At 41.2% G+C, this 26,150-nt stretch overlaps 1 protein-coding gene across 3 annotated transcripts in view; it reads left to right on the top strand.

Annotated features, from left to right (window-relative positions):
- The window catches only part of lpcat1 (lysophosphatidylcholine acyltransferase 1), a 126,095-nt gene that overhangs the window by 41,958 nt on the left and 57,987 nt on the right, over nucleotides 1-26,150 (top strand). For all 3 annotated transcript variants that reach the window (XM_069914208.1, XM_069914209.1, XM_069914207.1), the window contains exons 4-5: nucleotides 4,993-5,105; nucleotides 10,093-10,153. In XM_069914208.1, coding sequence (XP_069770309.1) covers nucleotides 4,993-5,105; nucleotides 10,093-10,153 — 174 coding nt within the window. The remainder of the gene's footprint in view (nucleotides 1-4,992; nucleotides 5,106-10,092; nucleotides 10,154-26,150) is intronic.

Raw genomic sequence — 26,150 nt, forward strand, 5'->3', positions numbered from 1 at the left:
TAGACCCATTGTTTCCACATGCTACTGCCCCACCGAACTGGTATCCACTTAGTTTTGTCTCCCCTGATCCACTCTCTCACCACTTACATCTGGGATACTTCATATGCCCTCTATCACTTCAACAACTTCCAGTTCCCGGAACTTGACTGTCTCATCTTCACCATAAACATCTAATTGCTATACACCTCTGTTTCCCATTTTGAACACTTCAAAGTCCTTTATTTTTTCCTGGACAACAAACCCAACCCAACCGTACCACTACCCTCCTCCAGCTGACAGAACTTGTCCTCGCTTTCAATAACTTCTCCTTTGACACATCCCACTTTCTCCATCAAACAGCTTCTTTCACTTCTATTTCCCATCGCTAGGTCAAGTAACACACTGCCGTTCAAATCAGAGTCCCTTCGGCCTGTCATGCTTTTGCCTGCTATTTACCTTCTGTTACTATCTATTGGTTTTTTTCTCTGTGATCTTGCATGTTTTCTACATTCACTGATCTATTTTGCTCTCGATGAAGACTTTGGTACTTGCCTCTTTCCCCATCTACAAGCAGTACATCCAGATTTCAACCATCCCTTCAATCCCTCTGCTATTGAAGTACAAGTTCACTTTTATGATTATCTCTTAAGTGCTCCCCTACCCACTTGATCCACCTGATTCCTCAGGACCAGATCCAGAAATCTCTCTCCTTTGCTATATAAGATCCTATAAAGCCTATTCCCTTGTGGACCAAAAATTTACTTTTCTACAGTTATATTGGGAATATTTTAGAAATTCTTTATCCTCTGCTTTTAATAGTTATTATCCCTGTTTGCATGAGAACAATTAGACTCCTATTAAATGTACCTTTGAGTTTTGCATGTGTATAATCTCCTGAAATAGCTATTCTTCTTTGTCTCTCCTACTTGGGGACCTTTAGAATATAGTCAGTAGTGTAATGTTTCCTCTATGGGGATGGGAAGGGGAGAGAAAATGGCATGTAACCAAGAGCTTAATATGGCATTTGCAAGCAGAGTACAGTGCAGGTGGTCTACAGAACAGCCACCATCTCTCCTTATCGATTTCTACCAATTGCCCACCAGCATTGTGTTCTAATCTCACTCCTCACTTCCCACCCTCACTGATTTCCACCTGTCTTTTAAGTGGAATCAGGTGAAATCACCTCCCAGACTCCACCTCACTTCTCCCTCTTCCTCTTTATACTGGCTATTTCCCCACAGGAAATGTGACATCCTTTTGCCTTTACAGATGCTGCCTTACCCGCTGAGTTCCTCCAACAGTTTGGTTTGTATTTATATTCCATTTTCACCATAGATCAAAAAATGCAGTTCACATTTAGAATAATTATTTCCAAGCTGGTTTCCATTATTAAAATTGGACCACAAATTTTGTTATGGATGGCAATTGGGAATTTTAAAGGATTATTTAAAAATATGCTCTACTTTCCATGCAGCATTTAACCTTCGTTTCTAGTTATAGACTAATGTGGATGGACTATCAAATTTTTAACTATTCCCTGCTCTATTGAAAGACCAGTGATCTGGTCAATTAATTGTGTCACAGATGTTTGGTATGCTGAATGTTATCAGCATTTCCTGTTATTTCAGATTCTGTAAAACAGAATGACCAGGAAACCTGGTTATGAAACAGTAATTAAGTATTGAATCTGAGGAACAGGCTTAAAAATCAGCAGTAATCTTGAGGATTTGGAATATTTTAGAACTCCTTAAAGGAGGACATATACTTTTTAAAAATGAAAATAGAATATACAGTGCTCTTCATAATGTTTGGTATAAAGATGCTTTTTATATAAAAAAAAATCCTTTATTTTTCCCTGTGTGCATTCCAGACTTTATTCAAGGTTATTTATATACATTTTGGTTTGACCATGTAGAATTACAGCACTTTTTATATATGGTCCCCTCATTCCAGAAATAAAATTCTGCAGACACTGGTTGAAGTGAAAACAAACTGCTGGAGAAACTCAATAGATCAAACAATGATACATAACCACCTTTTCAGGCTTGAGCCCTTTAGGTATTATATTGCGCCTTCATTTCAGAGCACCATAATATTTTGGACAAAGCAATGATATGTATATTAAAATAGTCCTATTTAGTTCTTTGTTACATATCCTATGCATGCAATGATTGCTTGAAATCTGTAATTCATAAACATCACTAGGTGCTGAGTATCTTCTGGTGATCCTCTGCCAGGCTTCGACTGCAGCCATCTTTAGCTCCTGCCTGTTTTGGGGACTTGTCCCCTTGTTTTCTCTTCAGCCTATGGAAGGCATACTCAGTTGGATTTAGATCAGGTGACTGACTTGGCTATTCAAGAATTTTCCAGGTTTTAGCTTTGAAAAAACACCTTTATTGCTTTAGCAGTAGGTTTGGGATCATTGTCTTGTTGAAGGATGAAATGCATTCCAATGAGTATGGAGGCATTTGCTTGAACTTGAGCAGATAAAGATGTTTCTATACACTTCAGAATTCATTTTGCAACTGCCATCAACAGTTACATCATGACTGAAGATAAGTGTGCCAGTACCTGTGCCAGCCATACATGCCCAGGCCAAAACACCCCTATCATGTTTCACAGATGAGGTGGTACGCTTTGGATTTTGAACAGTTCCTTTGCGTCTTCTCACTTTGCTCTTGCCATCACTATGATACAGATTAATCTTGGTCTTATCTGGCCACAAGTCCCTTTTACAGAATTCTGCAGCCTCTTTTAAATGCTTCTTGACAAACTGTAATCTGGCCATCCTGTTTCTGTGGCTAACTAGTGGTTTGTATCTTGCAGTGTAGCCTCTGTATTTCTGTTCATGATGTCTTCTGCAGACAGTAGTCACTGACAATCACACCTGCCATCTGAAGTGTTTCTGATCTGTTGGACAGGTGTTTGGGGATTTCTCTGTAATATGATAAGAATTCTTCTGTCATCAACAGTGTGTAAGTCTTTCTTGGCCTACCAGTCCTTTTGTAATTGCTGAGCTCACCACTACATTCTTCTTAATGATGTTTCCAATCTTAATTTTGGTAATCTTAAAGTTTGGGTGATGTCTCTTACTGTTTTATTCTTGTTTTTCAGCCTCAATGTCTTTTTTAACTTTCATTGGTGGCACGGTTGACTTAGCGATTAGTGCAACGCCTTTACAGCGCCAGTAATTGGGACCAGGTTTCTAATCCTGTGCTGACTGTAAGGAGTTTGTACGTTCTCCCGTATCTGCATGGGTTTTCCTTGAGGGCTCCAGTTTCCTTCGACCATTCAGGGCTGTTGGTCAATTTGGAGTAAATTGAGCAGCACGGACTCATGGGCCGAAATGGCCTGTTACAGGTAGTCTTCGACTTCCAACCTATGCAAGTTGCATCCACCCGCACATGGGACCTTTTCCACTGGCACTCTGTCCCAGCAACTGGGAATTTACTAGGACAGGGTCCAGTGGAAAAGGAACTTTGTCCGAACGCGGGCATCAAATGACGTCATTTCATGCCGGGGATTAACTGCCTCCACCCCTACATGTTTGCTGACGCTGGCATGCTGATAAAACCAGTGGAAAAGGGACAGCAGAAAATCACCTGTTTCCAGTTGAAGGTAGAACACTCTGATCCTTGGGGATGAATAATGTTCAGTGGTAAAGCAATTAGTGTCCCAGTTAAGGATGGCCCAGTGGAAATGGCACAAAGGGCTTCCTATCCCAGGACACTGCACAGCCAATTAACTGGGATGCCAGTGGAAAAGAGACTATTGACTAACAAATAAATAATTCAGTAGGAAAGATGTGCATCTGTTTCATTTGCAACCATGGCAACAATGCAAATTCAAACTACAGTACAACTCTGATCATCTGAAATCAGATTCTCCTAAATTCTCATTTATCCAAAATTTTTCCAGAGCTGAACTGACTTCACAGATTTGGGAAAAAAAATTACACATGAAATTAGAATGACGATTCTCCTAGTTTCAGGTAACTCCCTCTCCTCTCTCTTTCCATTTCTTCTTTACCTTCACCTATTGAGTTTTCTCTCCAATTCTCCCTCTCAAATTGCAAGTCCCTGTCTCCAACCACAAGTGGTTGGAAGAATCCCTTGACCCGGTGTCATCAAGAATGGCCTCCCGGACAGGAGCGGGACCTCGGGCCTAGTGGCGTGGCGTTCCTTCCCCTCCCCTACCCACCTATTCCCTTCCCTCCCTCTTTGGCACACTGGAGCTCCCGGTGTTGACTCTGATTCCTCCCCTCATCCACTGGTCTCCCTGGTGTGCAGTAGGCCGAGGGAAAGATTTGGAGTCTGGTAACTGGGGAGACAGGAACCTGCCAACTCATCAATGAGTGTTCCACTGGCCCGGGAAGCCTCCCAGGGATCGGCAGCAATGGTGTGGGTGTATCAGGGATCGGCAGCGGTAGTTTGGAGGTCTTGGTGATCGGCAGTGGCATTGGAGACCTGTCAGGGATTGGCAGTGGCCAGCATTTTTTGGTGAGAATTGGATATTAATACTTAAAAACCCTTCCCTTGTTGTTTGTTGTTGTTTAACCACTGTTACAAGTGATTTGCTGTTGCTCCTGGGCTATTTTTAAAAAAAAAAGACCATTTGCCCTAAAAAACCATTTATCCGAGATGGTCCCGACCATTTCGGATAATTGGAGTTGAACTGTATGTTGAGCTGATTACTTTTTAAATGTTAGTTTGAAGTATTGTAATTGAGTACCTCCCACAAATGGACTTGTCCAGAAATTTGTATCAATGTACAGAACTGCAAAATGTTAGTGGTTTTTAATAGTTGCTTTTTGGCACAACAGATTTCCAACTGAATGATGAGGGCAAAACAAGTTATCTGAAAAGTATGTTCCTGTTAAATACAACATAAATTTATTTTCCTGGTAATGATTTGGCTTAAAAACTGCATAAGTTAAAATTGTACAGGGTTCCTATTTTCACATAAGATCCTCATATTTTGTCTGATTTAAATATATTATCTTTTTTTTGCCAGCTTTGATAAAGTATATTCAGCCAGTCTTAGTATCTCGATCAGACCATCATTCACGCCGAAAAACAGTTGAAGAAATAAAGCAGAGAGCTCTGTCTAATGGCAGATGGCCTCAGGTGAAATTTTTTTTGTCTAATTTTACACTTAACATTTTGTCAAATTATGAACTGGTTGTTTGCCTGTCTGTGATGCAGATATGAAACAAATGGGAAATGCACAACAGATTGATTAGAATCTGAAAAAGAGCATAATTAATTCAAGATAATAATAAAAATGCAAATGCTTGACATGTGAAATAAAAGTAGAAAATGCTGGAAATGTTGAGCAGACCAGGAAACATAAGGAAATAAATGTTTTCTTCTGAGGATCTTTATCAAAGGTTGGAAAATTAGAAAACTTAATTTTAAGTTGCAGGAACTGTATGGGTTGAAATATAGGACAGAGGGGTGAAGCCAGGGCTTATCCTGTTTCTTATGGAGTTGTCTGGTTAATAAGATCATAAGTCGAAAAAGTAGAAATAGGCAATTCAACCCATCGAGTGTGTCCTGCCATTTAATCATGAGCTGATCCATTTTCCTGATCAGCCCTGTTGCCCAACCTTTAATACCCTGGCTAATCAAGAACTTACCAATTTCTGCCTTAAATGAAGATGATTAACAAAGAAAGAAACTTGATAAAATACAGGACATTGCCTCTGGGGAAGAAGAAATCTGAAAATTCTTTTGTCGGTCAGCATCAATGAGAGTAGAAAATTGTGTTAATAACACAGTAGAACTGGCCAGAGCTCAATTTACATTGTGAGGGAAATTTCATGTACCTTTTTAATAATAATTTTTTAAAATCTCCATTCTTGAATTCATTTAATCCGTTACAAACGAATAATTGTTTTTGAGGTGCAAATTTTCTTTAATGGTGTTTCAAAATACTGCATCATTTTATATATACACAAGTTCCAATATAAAAGCAGGCCTTTTTTCAGACCAGAGAAAGCAACGCTAGGACAGTTTTAAATGTTCTTATACCTAATCTTGTGTACATTTGTAAACTAAATTCCCTTCATTTTAAGAGTCAGGGAGAGCAACATTACTAGTCTCAATGAAGGCTATATATCCAAATTTTAAATTAATTTCTTTTGAAAGGTGTTTTAAAAATATCAGTGTGTATCTAGTACTATTCTTTTCCAAAATGCAGAAAAAACTATTGATGTTTGTGTGCATTCACTGGATATGTTTCTTGGGTTCAATTATTAGACTTAGCCTTAGTATAATCCCTAACTAGGAAAGTTTAGTTTTACTGGAATTTGACTTTATCTAAAAACAATTCAATTAACTTCTAATCAAATCATTGATCAAACAGTTTATTATTCATTCATGATGTTTGTTATTACTTTTTGACTTAGTCTGTAAATTATATAGTCTTGCTTGGACTTCCTTGGGTTTTAGAAATGGTAAGCATTTTACTAGTCTGCTTTGGAATTAAAGTTGGCTAAAAAGATTGATTTTAAAATGTTGACAAGTGGACCCAAGTAGTGGAACAGTAAATTTGGAGTAGATTCAAGCATAGTATTCCTATTTTGGAGCATAGTAATTAATGTGATTTGGGTAAAATTGATCTGGTGAATAATTCATCTTCACATGAAGGGTTTTCATTGTTCACTGGCATCAAACAAATGATTGGAGTCTGACAGCTAAGGCTTTTCTTGAAATAATGTAATAATATGACTAAATGCTTAAACTCCAAATGCAAAAAAAAGTTCCATATTATATGTATGCTCTTAAAGGCATTTGGACATGCAAAACTACAAAATCCATGGTAGTATTAAAACAAGCTGAGTTTTTTTTTAAATAAAGTAACCAGGAGAATTAATGAGGACATTCCCTACATGTACTTCAGCAAGGTCCTGCATGTCGGCTGGTTTAGAAACTGAGATTAGATGTAAAGGCATTTGGACATGCATAACTACAAAATCCATGGTAGTATTAAAACAAGCTGAGTTTTTTTTAAATAAAGTAACCAGGAGAATTAATGAGGACATTCCCTACATGTACTTCAGCAAGGTCCTGCATGTTGGCTGGTTTAGAAACTGAGATTAGATGTAATTCAAGGTGAGTTAACCAGTTGAATATAAAATTTGGTTGAAAGTTTTTCAGATTGTTGACCTGTCCCTGTGGTGTTCATCAGGGATCAGTGCTGAGCCCCCATTACTTATGAAAACTAACAACTTAGATGAGGATGTAAGAGGTATGATGAGCAAGTTTGCCAATGAAAATAAAATTGGTGGTGTGGACAGAAAAAAAGTTATCTAAGGGTACAACAGCATCTAAATATGAATAAGGCAAAGGAATGGAAGATGGGATTTAACTCTGACAAGTGCACATTGAATAGAAGAGGCCAAGAAAGGAGTACATTTACAGATTCATTGAAAGTGGTGGAATGGATATGCAGGGTGGTGTAGAAGGCATATGGCATGCTTGCCCTCATTGGGCAGGGCATTGAGTACTCAAATTGGGAGGTCATGTTACAGCTGAACAAGACATTTGGCTGTATGGAAGAAAACAGTGGTAGTGGATGGTTGCCTCTTAGACTGGAGGCCTGTGATGAGTGGTGTGTCTCACGGATCTTTGTTGGTACCATTGTTGTTGTCTATATCGATGATCTGGATGATAACGTGGTAAAATTGGATCGGCAAGTTTACTGATGACACAAAGATTGGTGGCATAGTAGAGAGTGAGGAAGATTATCAAAGCTTGCAGAGGAATTTGGACCAATTGGGAGAATAGGCCAGTAAATTGATGATGGAGTTTAATGCAGACAAATGTAAGGTCTTCCATTTTGGAAGAGCAAATCAAGGAAGGATGTACACTGTTAAATGGCAGGGCACCGAGGAGTGTGGAGGAGCAAAGAGACCTGGTGATAGCTGTTCCCTGAGGCGGTGTCGCAGATGGACAGGGTTGTAAAGACAGCTTTTGACAGCTTGGGGTCTATAAATCAAAGTATTGAGTAAAGGAGTTGGGATGCTATGTTGAAGTTATATAAGATTGTTGAGGTCAAATTTGGAATATTGTGTGCACTTCTGGTCGCCTAACTACAGGAAGGATATCAATAAAATTAAAAAAGTGGAGAGAAGATTTACTTGGATGTTGCCAGGTCCACAGGAATTGAGTTGGAGGGAAAGATTAAACATGTTAGGACTTTATTCCTTGGAACGAAGAAGAATAAAGGGAGATTTGATAGAGGTTTACAAAATTATGAGAGGTATAGACAGAGTAAATGCGAGTAGGCTCTTTCCATTGAGATCAGGAGAGATAAATACAAGAGGACATGGCTTTAGGGTGAAAGAGGAAAGGTTTTAGTTGAACAGTGGGGGGAACTTCTTCATTCAGAATGGTGGGAATGTGGAATGAGCTGCCATCTGATGTGGTGGGTGCGGACTTGATCTTGAGTTTAAAGAATAAATTGGATAGATACATGGATGGGAGAGGTCTGGAGGGTTATGGAATGGGAGCAGGTTATTGGGATTAGCTGAACAATGGTTGGCCCAGATTAGAAGGGCTGAATAGCCTGTTTTCTGTACTGTAGCTTTATATGGTTCTCAAGGAAGGATGTGATTTAGATGGAGATGATGGGGAAAGGATTCACATCAATGTTTCCTGGACTGGAGGGCTTTAGTCGCAAGACCATAAGGTATACGAGCAGAAATAGGCTATACAGCCCATCAAGTCTGCCCCACAATTCAATCTTGAGCTGATCCATTGATCCATTTTCCCACTCAGCCCCACTGCACAGCCTTCTCTCCATATTTTTTTGATACCCTATCTAATCAAACTGTCAATCTCTGCCTTAAATACACCTAATGACCTGGCTGCCACAATCTCCTGTAGCAACAAATTCAACAGATTTGCCACCTTCTGGCTGAAGAAATTCTTACGCATTTCTATTCTAAGTGGATGCCCTTCAATCCTGAAGTTGTGCCCTCTTATCCTAGACTCTCCCACCATTGGAAATAACCTTTCTACATCTACTCTGTCCATGCCTTTCAACATTCAAAATGTTCAGTGAGATTTCCCTCCAAACAGTTTTCCCAAATTCCAACAGATAGAGACCACGAGCTGTCTAACACTCCTCATGTGATAACTCTTTCATACCTGGAATCATCTTAGTGAAGCTCCTTTGAACCCTCTCCAAAATTGGCACATCTTAAATGAGGAACCCCAAAATGTTCACCTGGCTCCAAATGGTTCTGGATAAGCTGGGGTCTGTTTTTCCTGGAGTGACGAAGGCCAAGGAGTGGCCTTCAAAATTTACAGGATCATAGTAGATGGAGTCTTTTTCTTCCCGCATGGTAGGGGAATCTACAATTAGAGGGCATAGGATTAAAGTGAGAGGGAAAAGATTTAAAGGAAACAAGTTTTTCTCACACAATATTAGGAATATGCAATGAGCTGCCAGAGGAACTGAGAGAGGCAGGTACAGTTTAAAAAAAAAATTAAATGTCTGGACCAGTTCATGTATGAGAATGGTGTTGAGCGCCAAATGCAGGCAAATGGGACGAGCTCAGCAAGGCTGACATGGACAAGTCGGCCCAAAAATCCTCTTTCTGTGCTATATTATTCTGATTCTGACTACTTTCGGAGTTTTTTTTTTAAATTAATCCCCATTTGTTAAATATAAAGGTGAACCTCTAATCTGTATTTCATGTACCCTCTTGCTCTAGTATGTCATGGTTTTCCCATGCCAGTGATGTTCTTATCTTTTTGAGAAAAGCAGATATTTATATTTATCCCCATGATTACAAAGAGCTGTTATCCGTTAGCTCTGACAGCCCAGAGGTGTATTTTCATTCCATTAGTCTTGCCAAGACCAACCCAAGGGTTAAATCAATAATACCTGATCACTTTTCTTCTTTATTTTTGGTTGAAGGATTCATTGTGATTTACTTGTTTAACCATAGAAGTAAGGTTTTCAGATTTTTGATCATTTATTGTTTAAATACATCTATAACACATTTGTAACTTGCACGTTAGTTAATTTATGAAACCAAATATTTTTCCTATAGAATAAATTTAGCTATAATTAATGACTGTATCATGATCTAAATTCTAGGTAATGATATTCCCAGAGGGTACATGTACCAACAGGTCCTGTTTGATCACCTTCAAACCTGGTAAGATCTGTGGTTGAAGCAATTTTATGCTTGAAATATAGCCATGAGCCACTCAACAAAAAAAGTTTTGTTAATAATTATGTAGAAGATATCGAGAATTACTTGTGTTTATACTTCTGTTACTATTGGTTAAAGTTAAACAGAAAATTAAATCCTGATTGTCTTGATCTTAAAATGGAGAAATGGTTATAAATATCAAATTTATCATTTGTCATGTGTATATCCAGAGATGTACAGTTTTAGAAGTCTAGAAGGCTGGCGGCAAAACTCTGCATGCCAAACTGCATGAGTTTTTCAAGCTTTGTTGGGACCAAGGTAAACTGCCTCAGGATCTTCGTGATGCCACCATCATCACCCTGTACAAAAACAAAGGCGAGAAATCAGACTGCTCAAACTACAGGGGAATCACGTTGCTCTCCATTGCAGGCAAAATCTTCGCTAGGATTCTACTAAATAGAATAATACCTAGTGTCGCTGAGAATATTCTCCCAGAATCACAGTGCGGCTTTCGCGCAAACAGAGGAACCACTGACATGGTCTTTGCCCTCAGACAGCTCCAAGAAAAGTGCAGAGAACAAAACAAAGGACTCTACATCACCTTTGTTGACCTCACCAAAGCCTTCGACACCGTGAGCAGGAAAGGGCTTTGGCAAATACTAGAGCGCATCGGATGTCCCCCAAAGTTCCTCAACATGATTATCCAACTGCACGAAAACCAACAAGGTCGGGTCAGATACAGCAATGAGCTCTCTGAACCCTTCTCCATTAACAATGGCGTGAAGCAAGGCTGTGTTCTCGCACCAACCCTCTTTTCAATCTTCTTCAGCATGATGCTGAACCAAGCCATGAAAGACCCCAACAATGAAGACGCTGTTTACATCCGGTACCGCACGGATGGCAGTCTCTTCAATCTGAGGCGCCTGCAAGCTCACACCAAGACACAAGAGAAACTTGTCCGTGAACTACTCTTTGCAGATGATGCCGCTTTAGTTGCCCATTCAGAGCCAGCTCTTCAGCGCTTGACGTCCTGCTTTGCGGAAACTGCCAAAATGTTTGGCCTGGAAGTCAGCCTGAAGAAAACTGAGGTCCTCCATCAGCCAGCTCCCCACCATGACTACCAGCCCCCCCACATCTCCATCGGGCACACAAAACTCAAAACGGTCAACCAGTTTACCTATCTCGGCTGCACCATTTCATCAGATGCAAGGATCGACAATGAGATAGACAACAGACTCGCCAAGGCAAATAGCGCCTTTGGAAGACTACACAAAAGAGTCTGGAAAAACAACCAACTGAAAAACCTCACAAAGATAAGCGTATACAGAGCCGTTGTCATACCCACACTCCTGTTCGGCTCCGAATCATGGGTCCTCTACCGGCACCACCTACGGCTCCTAGAACGCTTCCACCAGCGTTGTCTCCGCTCCATCCTCAACATCCATTGGAGCGCTCACACCCCTAACGTCGAGGTACTCGAGATGGCAGAGGTCGACAGCATCGAGTCCACGCTGCTGAAGATCCAGCTGCGCTGGATGGGTCACGTCTCCAGAATGGAGGACCATCGCCTTCCCAAGATCGTATTATATGGCGAGCTCTCCACTGGCCACCGTGACAGAGGTGCACCAAAGAAAAGGTACAAGGACTGCCTAAAGAAATCTCTTGGTGCCTGCCACATTGACCACCGCCAGTGGGCTGATAACGCCTCAAACCGTGCATCTTGGCGCCTCACAGTTTGGCGGGCAGCAGCCTCCTTTGAAGAAGACCGCAGAGCCCACCTCACTGACAAAAGGCAAAGGAGGAAAAACCCAACACCCAACCCCAACCAACCAATTTTCCCTTGCAACCGCTGCAATCGTGTCTGCCTGTCCCGCATCGGACTGGTCAGCCACAAACGAGCCTGCAGCTGACGTGGACTTTTTTACCCCCTCCATAAATCTTCGTCCGCGAAGCCAAGCCAAAGAAAAAAAAAAACAGTTTTAGGATTTGTTTGGAGGCTCTTTGGGGGGGAGAAAAAAAGTTTTGCATATTAATTGGAAACTAAATACTACATTATTTTGAATAGGGAAGCATTGTTTCAAAACAACTGTTAAACAGCTTTTCAGGGCTGTTTGTCAAAAAACTTGGAATAGAAATCTTCTTTACAATAAAAAAAAATACCCTGGTATCTGGTACCTTTAGGGATTGTAGATGCTGGTTAAGTGAATTTTCCGGTTGCTTGAGATTGTGTGTTGCGTGATTGGCAAATTAACAGCTAAGTGGTGGCAATTTTAAACTTTCATATTCTTTTACCTATTTATTTTCCTGGGTTTTTTTTGCCGTATGTTTGAATTCCAGATATCGAGGAATTTTCTGTATGTGAATTTAAGCAATGATTGGAATAGTGAAATTCCAGAGTTTCCTTGTTGGATGATAGAGGAGGCTTTGACATTTGAATATTTTCTGTTATTTATTTAAAGGATTTCCCTTCTGTCTTAACCTTTTATTCATTTTGGTTCCATATCAGTTAACCAAATTTCATTCTCTTTAATAATGGGATTATTCTAGATTTTGTCAATTTTTAAATTTTACATTTAATTTTTTTTATGCATTCAGCATGGTAACAGGTCATTTCGGCCCATGCTGCCCAATTAACCTACAATCCCCTGTACATTTTGAATGGTGGGAGAAAACCAGAGCTACTGGGGAACTCCCACACAGACACTGGGAGAATGTACCAACTTGTTACAGACAATACAGGATTCAAACCCGGCCCTAATTGCTGGCACTGTAATGATGTTGTGCTAACTGCAATGCCAACTGTGCCACTCCTATCTTTGCTTGATTCAAAGCATTTTCTTTCATGGCCCAACTAGGACTTGGCTCTGTTTCTAAAATCATGCCCTCTTGTTCTCTATTATTACACTGAAGGAATTTGTTTCTCTCTCAACCCAATAAATTTTTTGAATCTGCTAAGCACTGAGTAGGAATTGGTGCTGTCCAGATGTGTATTAACAAAGCAATTTGTTATTGTTGTACCATAACTTTTACCTAACTCCCTTAAAATTAGCCCTTTTTACAATTCTATCAGTCTAGGGGTTTTTGGTGTGTTCTACCCATGGCTTTCCAGTCTCTTCCACAAATCTTAGCTCCACTGCATCTAAAAATTCTCAGATCTTTCTTTTATGGATCAATATTCAGATTTATTGTTGGAGTACATCTGATATATACAGCCCTGATATTCTTTTTATGTAGGTGAGGCAGAATTACCACTTATTGGTAGTGCAAAAACAACTATACACAGCATATACATGTAAACAAATTAAGAACTGTTTTCAATGTAAACAAACCGACTGCAATACAGAGAGAATAAAAGGAATCAATAAAGTGCACAAGTAAGAGTTCTTAAATGAATCCCTGATTGAGTTTGTTGTTGAGGCGTCTGATGGTGGAGGGGTAGCAGCTGTTCCTGAACCTGGTAGTGTGAGTCTTGGGGCACCTGTATCTCTTTCCTGATGGCAGCAGCAAGAAAGGAGTGTGTGCTGGGTGGTGTGGATCTTTGATGATGGTTGCTGCTTTTTGCTGGCAGCATTCCCTGTAGATGTTTTCAATAGTAGGGAGGGTTTTGCTGTGATGTCCTGGGCTGTGTCCACTACCTTTTGGAGGGCTTTACCCTCAGGGGTGTTGGTGTCCCCATACCAGCCCATGATACAGCTGGTCAGCACACTTTCCACCATATATCTGTAGAAATTTGCCAGGTTTTCTCGTGTCATACCAAACCTTTGCAAACTCCTGAGGAAGTAGAGGCGCTAACATGCTTTCTTCACAATGTCATTAGTGCCCTCATTTGCATTATCCTGTCACCAAACATTATTATAAAACTTGATATGCAGCTTTTCATGAAGTTATTTCATGAATATGTAAATATAGAAGAAAAACTCATAAATGCACTCATCAATTAAGCTCAACATCATGTTTATTTGCCTGCATGAATATGTTAAGGTATTTTAATTGTCCACAAAACATAGCTGCTTTTAGAGGTAATAGTGTCAGCAAAGATGCTGCAAGATTGCAGCATTTTACAACTGATTTCTCTAGTGACAAGTTAGTCTTCCATGGTATTATGGCAAACATGGTTAGAAATTCTGTTGAATTATCCAATATTTGTGTGGGCAGTTTCTTCATAATCAGTTAATGAATATGGTCCCATGCCAACATTTTTTGAATTATTCAGGCCTAAATGCATTATCAGCAAACAGCATGTAATGCTTTGTTTTCACTTAATTTATACAAATTTCCATTGCATATGCAAGCCTAAAGGACTAAAGTCTTTAATTGTAGGATTCAAGATTCCTTTATTGTCATGTCATAGACAGTGCAGTATTACATGGAATTTGATTTTTTTCCTGCTGTTAGGGAGACATTCACCATCAGCAGAAATTGCATGAAGCTCCTCTTGTAGTCAGAGTCCCTGATTTTCCATGGATTCACCTCCAGCACTGTGGGTTGTTTGCTCTGCTTCTTCTCAAATGGGGGTTTCTTTCTGTTTTATGTACCCCTGTTCCAGTTTTCTGCCCCCCCAGAGTCTGCAACCCATTGTGGCTGCTGCCGATCATGGGCTCCACCATCTTGAGGGCAGACTCTGCAGGCGCAGAATTTTTAAATAAAACCACCGTCTGCTCCATTAACACACAGTTTAAAGCCTTTATGGAGCTGATTACAGTTAGACTGGGTGGTTGGACCCTGCAGGAGCACTGTGACTCTGGTTTCTGTAAATCTGCGGCAGTGCTGCCATTACAGCAGCTCCGGCAGCAGAGCCTTTGTCAGTATTAGGGCTCATTGTTACCTGGGCTATGAGTATGATTCAATTTTCTTACCTATTACATGTAGATTCCTTAAGTATTTTTTCTGAATAGTTCACACATTCACAGACATCATCTTCCCTCAAAACACTTCACACTATTTCCCCTATCTGCAATGGTAAATCACACAGAAAAGTCTATGCAAGATGAATTCTGCTGCCATACATGTAAAAACATTTTTTCTCTGGATTTGCTCTTTATATGGATGTTTGCTTTTCTCCACCCTCTCCCCCATTGCAGTGTTGATTTAACTTGTTACATTACGTTGCTCATTAAATATCAGGACAAGTTTCTGTAATGGTTGAGAATGGTTTCTGGACAAAATTCTACCCAGTTTTGTTAATGTGAATTGATATTGTTAAATGTGAGAAAACCTGTTTGATGACAATTATAACTGATGTTTACTTTTTGATAACCTGTACAAAAAGGATTTGTTGACTATGGTTATTAAAGCTGTACGTAGAGCCGTATTTCAGTAGCTGTTCATGGACTATTGACTTAATTCTCTGATTACGTGTCTTAGGAGTAGAGGGATTTTCAAGTGCGCTCATGATCATTTTACTGTTGACATTTTCATAAGTGAGGTGAATCAAGTTTGTATCTGATTAATTTTATTTATGATGTGTGTGCAGTACGTTTTGTTTCATATGTGTTCATATACCAAAAAATTTGTTGGAAGTGATTTATGTCTAAGGTATTTATTTTATGATAAGCTATTCAGAGATAAGAACTTGTTGACTCAGTTTGATACTGTATGGTGTGCTGCACTTTGCTAGGTTGCCATGAAACTATTGGCTTCAAATCTCAACTTGTTCAAATCTTTCTTTGGCTTGGCTTCACGGATGAAGATTTATGGAGGGGTAATGACCACGTCAGCTGCAGGCTCGTTTGTGGCTGACAAGTCCGAAGCGGGACAGGCAGACACGGTTGCAGTGGTTGTAAGGGAAAATTGGTTGGTTGCGGTTGGGTGTTGGGTTTTTCCTCCTTTGTCTTTTGTCAGTGAGGTGGACTCTGCGGTCTTCTTCAAAGGAGGTTGCTGCCCGCCGAACTGTGAGGCGCCAAGATGCACAGTTTGAGGCGATATCAGCCCACTGGCTCTGTATACGCTTATCTTTGTGCGGTTTTTCAGTTAGTTGTTTTTCCAGACTCTTTTGTGTAGTCTTCCAAAGGCGCTATTTGCCTTGGCGAGTCTGTTGTCTATCTCGTTATCAATCCTTGCATCCGATGAAATGGTGCAGCCGAGATAGGTAAACTGGTTGACCGTTTTGAGTTTTGTGTGCCCGATGGAGATGTGGGGGGGGGGGGCTTGTAGTCATGGTGGGGAGCTGGCTGATGGAGGACCTTAGTTTTCTTCAGGCTGACTTCCAGGCCAAACATTTTGGCAGTTTCCGCAAAACAGGACGTCAAGCGCTGAAGAGCTGGCTCTGAATGGGCAACTAAAGCGGCATCGTCTGCAAAGAGTAGTTCACGGACAAGTTTCTCTTGTGTCTTGGTGTGAGCTTGCAGGCGCCTCAGATTGAAGAGACTGCCATCCGTGTGGTACCGGATGTAAACAGCGTCTTCATTGTTGAGGTCTTTCATGGCTTGGTTCAGCATCATGCTGAAGAAGATTGAAAAGAGGGTTGGTGCGAGAACGCAGCCTTGCTTCACGCCATTGTTAATGGAGAAGGGTTCAGAGAGCTCATTGCTGTATCTGACCCGACCTTGTTGGTTTTCGTGCAGTTGGATAACCATGTTGAGGAACTTTGGGGGGTATCCGAGGCGCTCTAGTATTTGCCAAAGCCCTTTCCTGCTTTCATATACTTTCAAATACCCCATTAATGAAGTACCATATATTTTGGCACATAAGTGGACCAGCATATAAGTCGACAACCCCTCCCCCTTTCAACCTCATTTTAAGGGTTTTATGATATATTTGGCATACAAGTCTGCCCCCATTTTCTGGCTGCCCGAGGCTCCGTTGACCGTCATACAAGTCGATGCCTGAAATGGGCCATTGACTGGTGTATTGATCTTCTGGGCATCGACTGGAGGTGATTGCTATCATGGAGGGTCCATCAACACAATGTGACAAAAATATGAAGTGAGCTTTAAGTTAAAAGTGATAGAAATGGTCAAGAAAACCAACAACTGTGCAGGTGAAAGAAAATTTGATATCCATTAGAAGTTGCTAAGAGATTGGAGGAAGAAAGAAGTCTTTAAGAAACAACAAAAAAGCAATGTGCTTTAAGAAAAGGAATCACTCATTGGCTAGAGGAGTTGGAAAATCACATTGCAGAATGGGTACGTGAACTGAGGCAAGGTTGCTACATAGTCGCCCTAAATAAAATAAGAATATTTGCACTCAGGCATCAGTGATGATCTTTAGGCTACATTAGGTTGGTGCAATAGTTTCATGAACAAGAAAAATCTGGTATTAAGCCAAAAAACAAAATTGCACAGAAACTACCAAAAGATCTTGATCATTAAGTTATAGGTTTTCACCAGTTTACTATCCAGAATCAGTAGAAATACCAGTTTGCATTAGCAAATATCGGAAACCTCAACAAAACCCCCATGAATTTTGAGAATGGAAAGTTGTTAAAACTGCAGAAAAGACCACGAAAGGACCAGGTTTACCGTGGTGATATTGTGCATGGCCAAAGGGACAAAGTTAAGACCCATGGTAATCTTCAAACACAAAATTAAACTGAAAATGATATTGCCTCCAAGTATTTTTGTACTTTTTCTTGAAAAAGGAAGGATGAGTGAAAATGGTATCAAACTATTGATAGACAATGTGTGGAACAGGCAACCAGGGGGGTTTACTCAAGTACCGGAGTTTGCTGGTCTGGGATTGGCTTTGTAGCAACTTAACTGAGAACACTAAAAGTAGATTAGCACTGCATAATACATGGTGGTTATCCCGGGTGGTTTGACATCTATATTGCAACCTCTCAATGTCTGCTTGAACAAGCCATTCAAAGACCACGTGCGCGAGGAATGGAATGCATGGATGTCGAGTTCAGTAAAGTTGTTTACGAAAGGCGCAGCAATGTGTGCTGCGTCACTTGATATGCTGTGTGATCATGCTCCAGGCATAGGACAAAGTTAGAGACTGATAAAATCATTTAAAAAGTGTGGTAACTCTTGTGGAAGATGATTTATTGTGGGACACTGACAACAAAGCTGAAACTGTCTCATCAAAAACCGACTGGAGCCCATATGACTGTATAAATAGTGAGAGTATGGATGTGTTTGCTGTCATCTTTATTTACTTCAGATGATAGAGTGATTTTGAAGGGTTCTAAATGTGGTGTTGTTTTTAGACAATGATAACAGTTTTGAAGAGTGCTAATTGTTGTTTTCAATAAAAATATCATTGAGAAACCTGTCGTAGTGGGGATTTTGGTTTTTCAAGGGTTGATTGGACAGCGAATTGGTTTTTCAAGGGTTGATCAACGCAGATTGGATTTTGAGCTGAATTTAAGGCCTCACAAATATATCTGGCGTTTAAAAAGAGATTTTGGGTTTCAAGGTAAGTTTACAACTTGGATCAATTCTCTCAAAGGCGAATCTTTAGAAATCATGTGCTCTTCAAATTTACGATTAAATTGTGCTTTTTGTTAACTTTTTTGGATTATTTTTTTCAAATAATAGAGACTTTATGAATAGCACAAATAAACAAGAATTGAAGCCTACCTCTTGCTTTGAAAGAATTCCTTAAAGTTATTACATGCTACTTAGTTACATAAACTCCCAATACTATACAGACCAGTCAACATAAGAGTAATTAACCCCAGTCGCTGGACATTTAGTACAGTATAATGTTTATAGCAGGTTTTTTCGAGAACATTTTTCGTACTTTAAGTTAAATTCAAACAAATTGTTGATAAATGCAGCCAGTGTAGCGGCAAATAACCTTCAAACACGGCAATCGGGTAGATAGCACAAAGGATGAGATGCCTGCTCCATAGGCTGCAGGAATAGCAATTGAATTGACCAATCACCACCAGCGGATCGCAGGGGATCCAATCTGGGCCTACACATCCCAGACAGCCAATCAGCAGCCAGTCCCGGTCAAGCTACACCCCGGTGGTGACACGGCTGGCTGCCTATAAAAGGCAGAGCTGCAGCCTAATAAAGCCAGTGCCGATTCCACTCCCTTGGTGTGCGAATCTTCTTTCAACCTTGAGCTATAACCGCCGCTACAATGGTGGCCCCAATTGGTTCAATTGTAGAAGCCCTTTCATAAGGTATCACGTTATGTGCACGAGCAAATGTTCGAAAGTGAATACAAAACCAATGAAAGACAGAACATAGGAAATATAATACAGGACAACTCCGATTATCCAAAATGGCCCTATGTTGGATAAATGTTTTTTTCCAGAGAACTGGTCATTTTTTAAAACAGCCCAGTAGCAATAGTAAAATTGCTTGTAACAGTGTTCAAACAACAAGGGAAGGTTTTTTTAAGCATTAAAATAATGTTTCTCACCCAAAAAATGCTGGCTGCCGCCAATCATGAACATCTCCCCACTCCTGCCCAGGAGCCTGACATCCTCAGTCAGTTTGGCTCCAAAGTTTTTGGATAAATGAGGATTTCTGATTTGTTTTGAAGATTTTGGAGAATATGATTTTGGATCATCAGAGTTGTACTGAATGGTTAATTTTCAATCTTAGATTAGATATTCACATCCCAAACTGATAGATAATCATTTACTTTGAATGTCGGGTTGTAATTTCAAAATGTATAGATGATACAAAAACAGAATGTAAGAAACAGGAACTGAGTAAAAACACAAAAGTGTGGGAGGGAGAAAGTCAGCAGGTCTTGCAGCGCCCAAAAGAGGTAAAGATATACACCATATTTGATGGCGTACAAGACCCACGGGCATAGATGTATCTAGAGTATGGCAGGTTGTAACTGCCCAAAAATTTATCTCCATCCTCCCAGGGGTGCAGTGCTGCACTGCCGGGGCAGATTTGAGCATGCCAGAGCATGTCAGGGCTGCTCCAGCACTCAGGTGGCACCTGGCCATCTTCTCAACCCATAATTCCCCACACAGCTGGAACTACTCTGCAAGTGCCAGCGCCAGCCAAGGAAAGGCAGAGTGGTTCCAGCTGCATGGGGAATTAAGGATAGGGAAGAATGCCATTTTACCCATTGATCCCGCATTGAGTCGCTGGCACAGACAAGCGGCCAGAGGGGCTGTCACAGCTTGCCCCGGTTGCCTGTCAATGGCTCTGACAGTTGCCTGCTGCCCACCCCGATTGCCCTGCCAGCTGCCCGTCCCGCCGGCTGCCTGCCCCTGACAGACTGCCCCGCCAGCCTCCCCTTGCATCTTCCACCTGGGAATGGAATGGCAGGTAAGAAACACAGACTTCGAATACATTAATGCAACATGTGTGTAATTTACAGGGCTATGTCGGCTGGTTGTGGCATGGTTGGTGTGTGGCGTTTTTGGGTGGTTTTTTGATAGGGACGCAATGTTAGTGGTAGCTCTAGGTTGCCACTTGACCTAGATACATACTGCCCATGGGCATACAAGACCCCCACCCCCCATTTCAGCAGGGGATATTAAGAATTATTTTTAGTGCATTTATGGGTAAGCATTTAATGTTATTGATATATGTAATTTTTTATTTATTATTTTATCAAATGGTTTCAGTAAATGTATTTGACATGATTGCACACCTTATTTCTATCAATATTTCAAGATATTACAAGTAACTATTGATGTATTTTTATTTTTTTTCCTGCGCTCCCCAGCGTCCTGCTGCCCTGCGTTTGTCCCATTGCCCCGCTCCTGGGCAGCGGTGGGATCAATGTGGGGACTGGTGGCGGGTTGGGGGAGAGAAGCAAGGCAGCAGCGGGACAAGTGCAGGGACTGACAGCAGGCTGCTAGGAGAGTCTTCCGACAGCCTATCACCAGCCCCCACACTGATCCCATCACCCAATTCCCTACCCCTCCCCCCCTTCCCCTACCAACAGTCCCCAACAATAGATGGCAAAGATGCTAGTGAGCCACCCAGTGGTGATGATCGCAGGTAGCGTTACGCACTATTATCACCCTAATTTCACTTGGGGGATATTTTTGAGCCATTTTTTGGGAAAAAATGGTTCTTATGTGCCATCTATTACAAGCTCTTCTTTCACTTTGGGGGTTGGTGCAGGCTGAAAACATTCATAGATTTCACAACATTCACAGATGGAGTGGTATTGTTAAGTATTGTCTGTAAACAATGATGCCCTAGAACAGGGGTTCCCAACCTGGGGTACATGTACCTCCAGTGAGTGGTACATTTGAACTTTTCAGGGGGTACATTGGGTCTGAGAGAATAACCACTACTGTACAATACATGGTGTAATCTGCAGTCAGATTGCACAATGTGGTGTTTTTTATCCTTAATTTTTAGGGGTACACAGGAACCTATAAAATTGCCCAAGGGGTACAGAGCAACAAAAAGGTTGGGAACCCCTGCCCGAGAAGAACCACCAAGAAAAATGGTTGTTTATTCAGGAAAAACAGATGCTGAGAGTGAGACGTGATTGGGACACTTAAAGAATTCAGTATTGATCAGCTAGTCATCCAGTGAACACAGGTGGAATGTATGATATGGTGGAAACAGATATGATAGCAATGTTGAAGAGGGGCATAGACACGTAAACTGGTAGGACACACACTTAAAGTATCTAATGTTTTGGTCCTGAGCCCTTCTTCATGGTTTGACAAAAACAGGTAGATATCTGAATAAAAGGTCTAGGGGAGAAGGAGGCCAACCAGCAAAAGATAATATTGAACATGGATAGGAAGACAGGAGAGGAAAGGTGAGAATTGATTGGGGACGGGGAGGACTCTGAATGCAGAGCTGGAGGAAAGGAGACAGAGGGACAGGGAAAGGGGAGAGATAAGGGGCTGGGGGACTAATGGAAACCAGAGAAGTCAATGTTAATGCAGTCAGGTTGGAGTGTGCCCAGATGGAATATAAGGTGTTATTCCAATTTGTGGATTGCCTCAGTCTGACAGTGAGACCATGGAGCATCGGAATCAAGGAGGAAATTGTTGCCAACTTTAATTACCAAGGGTTTTTTTTTGTCTTGTCTTGGGCCTTCAGTTATCTCTTATTACCATTGTAACATGCCTAAATCTGTTGTTAATTAGTTCACCATAATCAAATGTCACCATCTTGATGATTCCAATTTATTATGCCTTTCAGCTCTTGAGACCTAGCAAAATTAGCTAACTTCAAATTTCATTACTTCCCTTAAAAGAAACTGACAATGACAAAATATAACGTTGGGAAATTGTTCCTCAACTCAAGCTGGTCCAAGTCCAGCCGATGGTTGCATTATTTCACAGTCTTAATTATTGCCAGTGCCTGGTTCCAAATCTGGTAATTGGTTGTCTTGAACTTATACCTCTCACTTTGTTCGTTTTAGATTGGTCACAGTGTTCGAGCTACCGAAAGAAAATAGACACACACACCGAGAGCAGTTCAGTTTATACAAGTCTTTATTACTAAATCTAAAGCTGAATTCACACTACAATATGCAAGCCCTTCCCAACTATACTTATCAACACTTGGACTGGTCCCAACTGCCGAAGCGAGGCAACGACTGCACACTTGTAGTAGGTTGTCAGGGCGCCGGTAGCAGCTTCTCTACCTCCCTCGACTGGGTCTTGCTGACGGATGTTGCCACCTCTTGGAGAGTCTCAAACTTCAGCAGTGGGACCATGGCTTATATTACCCAAAAGTTGTTTACTTCAGATCTGATCTCTTTGGTTTAATTATCTGCAAAGTCTCTTGACAGTCTGGGACCAACAAAAGAAAACTGCATCTCTGGGCCTCATAAGTGTAAATTAGATAAGATCTTCCTATTCAACTGTCCTGGGCCCCAAGGTGGAATTTAGATGTGTCTACTAAATATGCATCCCGGGCCTCATAGTGTTAACCAGATGTGTCTACTAATTCTAAAAAAATAGGCAAGTTCTCAGCCTTGCAGCATCAGAAGTAAAAGACACAGTTTAAATCTTCCATATCTTCCATTACATTGGTCAATCCATGAAATGTAGTCTTCCAATGAAATTGTAATCAATCTTCTTGTTTATAGTATTAATATTCCTGGAGAACCATATAGATCATCTCTTTTGGGGAAGGCATGATCTTTACAAGAGGGATGGGTTGCACCTAAATCCAAAAGGTGTCAACATTTTGGCAAGTATGTTTGGTACAGCAGTGGGGCAAAGTTTAAACCAATTTGGCAGGGGTATGGGAACCAGAGTGATAGGGAAAAGGGTAGGGATGATAAAGTAATGGCCAGGAAAAGTAAAATAGGAAAAGTAATGTTGGGAGGAGAAAGTAAATAATCAGATGGTGCAGTGAGTTTTCGGGTCAATGATAGTCTTAAGAAAATTACAAAGAAAAATCTTTGGCTTGGCTTCGTGGACAAAGATTTATGGAGGGGTAAAATGTCCGGGGCTCGTTTATGTGTGACAAGTCCGATGCGGGACAGGCAGACACGGTTGCAGGGGAAAATTAGTTGGTTGGGGTTGAGTGTTGGGTTTTTCCTCCTTTGTCTTTTGTCAGTGAGGTGGGCTCTGCGGTCTTCTTCAAAGGAGGTTGCTGCCCGCCGAACTGTGAGGCGCCAAGATGCACAGTTTGAGGCAATATCAGCCCACTGGCGGTGGTCAATGTGGCAGGCACCAAGAGATTTCTTTAGGCAGTCCTTGTACCTCTTCTTTGGTGCACCTCTGACACGATGGCCAGTGGAGAGCTCGCCATATAACACGATCTTGGGGAGGCGATGGTCCTCCATTCTGGAGATGTGACCTACCCAGCGCAGTTGGATCTTCAACAGTGTGGATTCGATGCTGTCGGCCTCTGCCATCTCGAGTACTTCGATGTTAGGGATGAAGTCGCTCCAATGAATGTTGAGGATGGAGCGGAGACAACGCTGGTGGAAGCGTTGTAGGAGCCGTAGATGATGCCGGTAGAGGACCCATGATTCGGAGCCGAACAGGAGTGTGGGTATGATAACGGCTCTGTATACGCTTATCTTTCAACAATGAAGACGCTGTTTACATCCGGTACCGCACGGATGGCAGTCCCTTCAATCTGAGGCGCCTGAAAGCTCACACCAAGAGCAACTTGTCCGTGAACTACTCTTTGCAGATGATGCCGCTTTAGTTGCCCATTCAGAGCCAGCTCTTCAGCGCTTGACGTCCTGTTTTGCGGAAACTGCCAAAATGTTTGGCCTGGAAGTCAGCCTGAAGAAAACTGAGGTCCTCCATCAGCCAGTTCCCCCACATCTCCATCGGGCACACAAAACTCAAAACGATCAACCAGTTTACCTATCTCAACTGCACCATTTCATCGGATGCAAGGATCGACAACGAGATAGACAACAGACTCGCCAAGGCAAATAGCGCCTTTGGAAGACTACACAAAAGAGTCTGGAAAAACAACCAACTGAAAAACAAAGAAAAATAATGGGCATAAAAATCAAAAGAAAAGGTTACAGAAGTCACTAGATATGAAAAAGACCAAGAGCATAAGGCCACTTTATCTGAATGCCCGCAGTATTAGAAGTAAGGTTAGTGAACTTGATGCGCAAATCGGTACCCATGCCTATGATTTGGTAGCCATCACAGAAACATGGCTACAAGGTGACCCTAAATGGGAATTAAACTTTCAAGAGTATCAGGTGGTGCAAAGAGATAGACAGGATGGTAAGGGAAGTGGAGTTGCACTCTTAATCAAAGATGAGCTCCAGGCACTAGTGAGGGATGATATAAGATCTGAAGAGCATAATGTTGAGTCCATTTGGGTAGAGAGAAAGAATAACAAAGGGAAAAAATTATTGGTGGGTGTTATCTATCGCCCACCAAATAACAATAGTTTAGGAGCACAGGAAATAAATAGAGAGATAAGTGAGGCATGTAATAATGATACGGCAGTAGTCATGGGGGACTAACTTCCACATAGATTGGGAAAATCAAGTTGGTCGTGGGAGTCTAGAAGAGGACTTCATAGAATGCATCCGCGATAGCTTTCTTGAGCAGCATGTTAAGGAACCCACAAGAGAAAATGCTCTCCTGGATCTAGTGTTGTGCAATGAGATAGGTAGAGTAAATGATGTAATAGTCAGAGACCATCTGGGAAATACCGATCATAGTATGGTTGAATTTCTCATTCAGATGGAAGGGGAAATAGTTAGATCTAAAACTAATATATTATGCTTAAACAGGGGTGACTACCATAGGATGAGGGAGGAATTGGGCAGAGTGGACTGGGAGCACAGGCTAATTGATGAAACAGTTGAGGAACAGTGGAAGATTTTCAAAGAAATATTTTGTAATGCTCAACAAAAATATATTCCGGTCAGGAAAAAGGGCAGCAAGAGAGGGAAAAATCAACCGTGGTTAACAAAGGAAATAAAAGAGAGTATAAAATTGAAGGCGCAGGTGTACAAAGCTGCAAAGAGCAGTGCGAAACTGGAAGATTGGGGAAAACTTTAAGAGACAACAAGGGGTTACAAAGCGGGTAATAAGAAATGGGAAAAAGGATTATGAAAGTAAATTGGCACAAAATATAAAAACAGAAAGCAAAAATTTTTATAAATATATAAAACGGAAGAGGGTGGCCAGAGTTAACATAGGACGCTTGGAGGATGAGAAAGGAAAACTGGTAGCAAAAAAATGAGTAAATGGCCGAGGCATTAAACAAATATTTTGTGTCCAGCATGCCCAAATGCGGAGTTAAGGATGCGAATGTTGGGGAGGGCCTTGATAAAATAGTTGTTACAAAGGAAGTAGTGATGGAGAAACTAATGGGACTAAAGCCAGACAAATCACCTGGTCCTGATGATATGCATCCAAGGGTTCTGAAGGAAATGGCAGAAGTTATAGTTGATGCATTGGTGGTCATATACCAAAATTCCTTGGATTCTGGGCAGGTCCCGGCAGACTGGAAGACAGCAAATGTCACGCCACTTTTTAAGAAGGGATGTATGTAGGCAGAAGACTGGAAATTATCGGCCAATTAGCTTGACATCTGTGGTTGGAAAAATGCTTGAAGCCGTCATTAAAGATGAAATAGTGAACCTTTTGGAACGTAAGAGTTCAATCAGGCAGACGCAGCAAGGTTTTAGAAAGGGAAGATCTTGTTTGACAAAC

Source organism: Narcine bancroftii, chromosome 1, assembly GCF_036971445.1.
Source record: "Narcine bancroftii isolate sNarBan1 chromosome 1, sNarBan1.hap1, whole genome shotgun sequence".
Lineage (NCBI taxonomy): Eukaryota > Metazoa > Chordata > Chondrichthyes > Torpediniformes > Narcinidae > Narcine > Narcine bancroftii.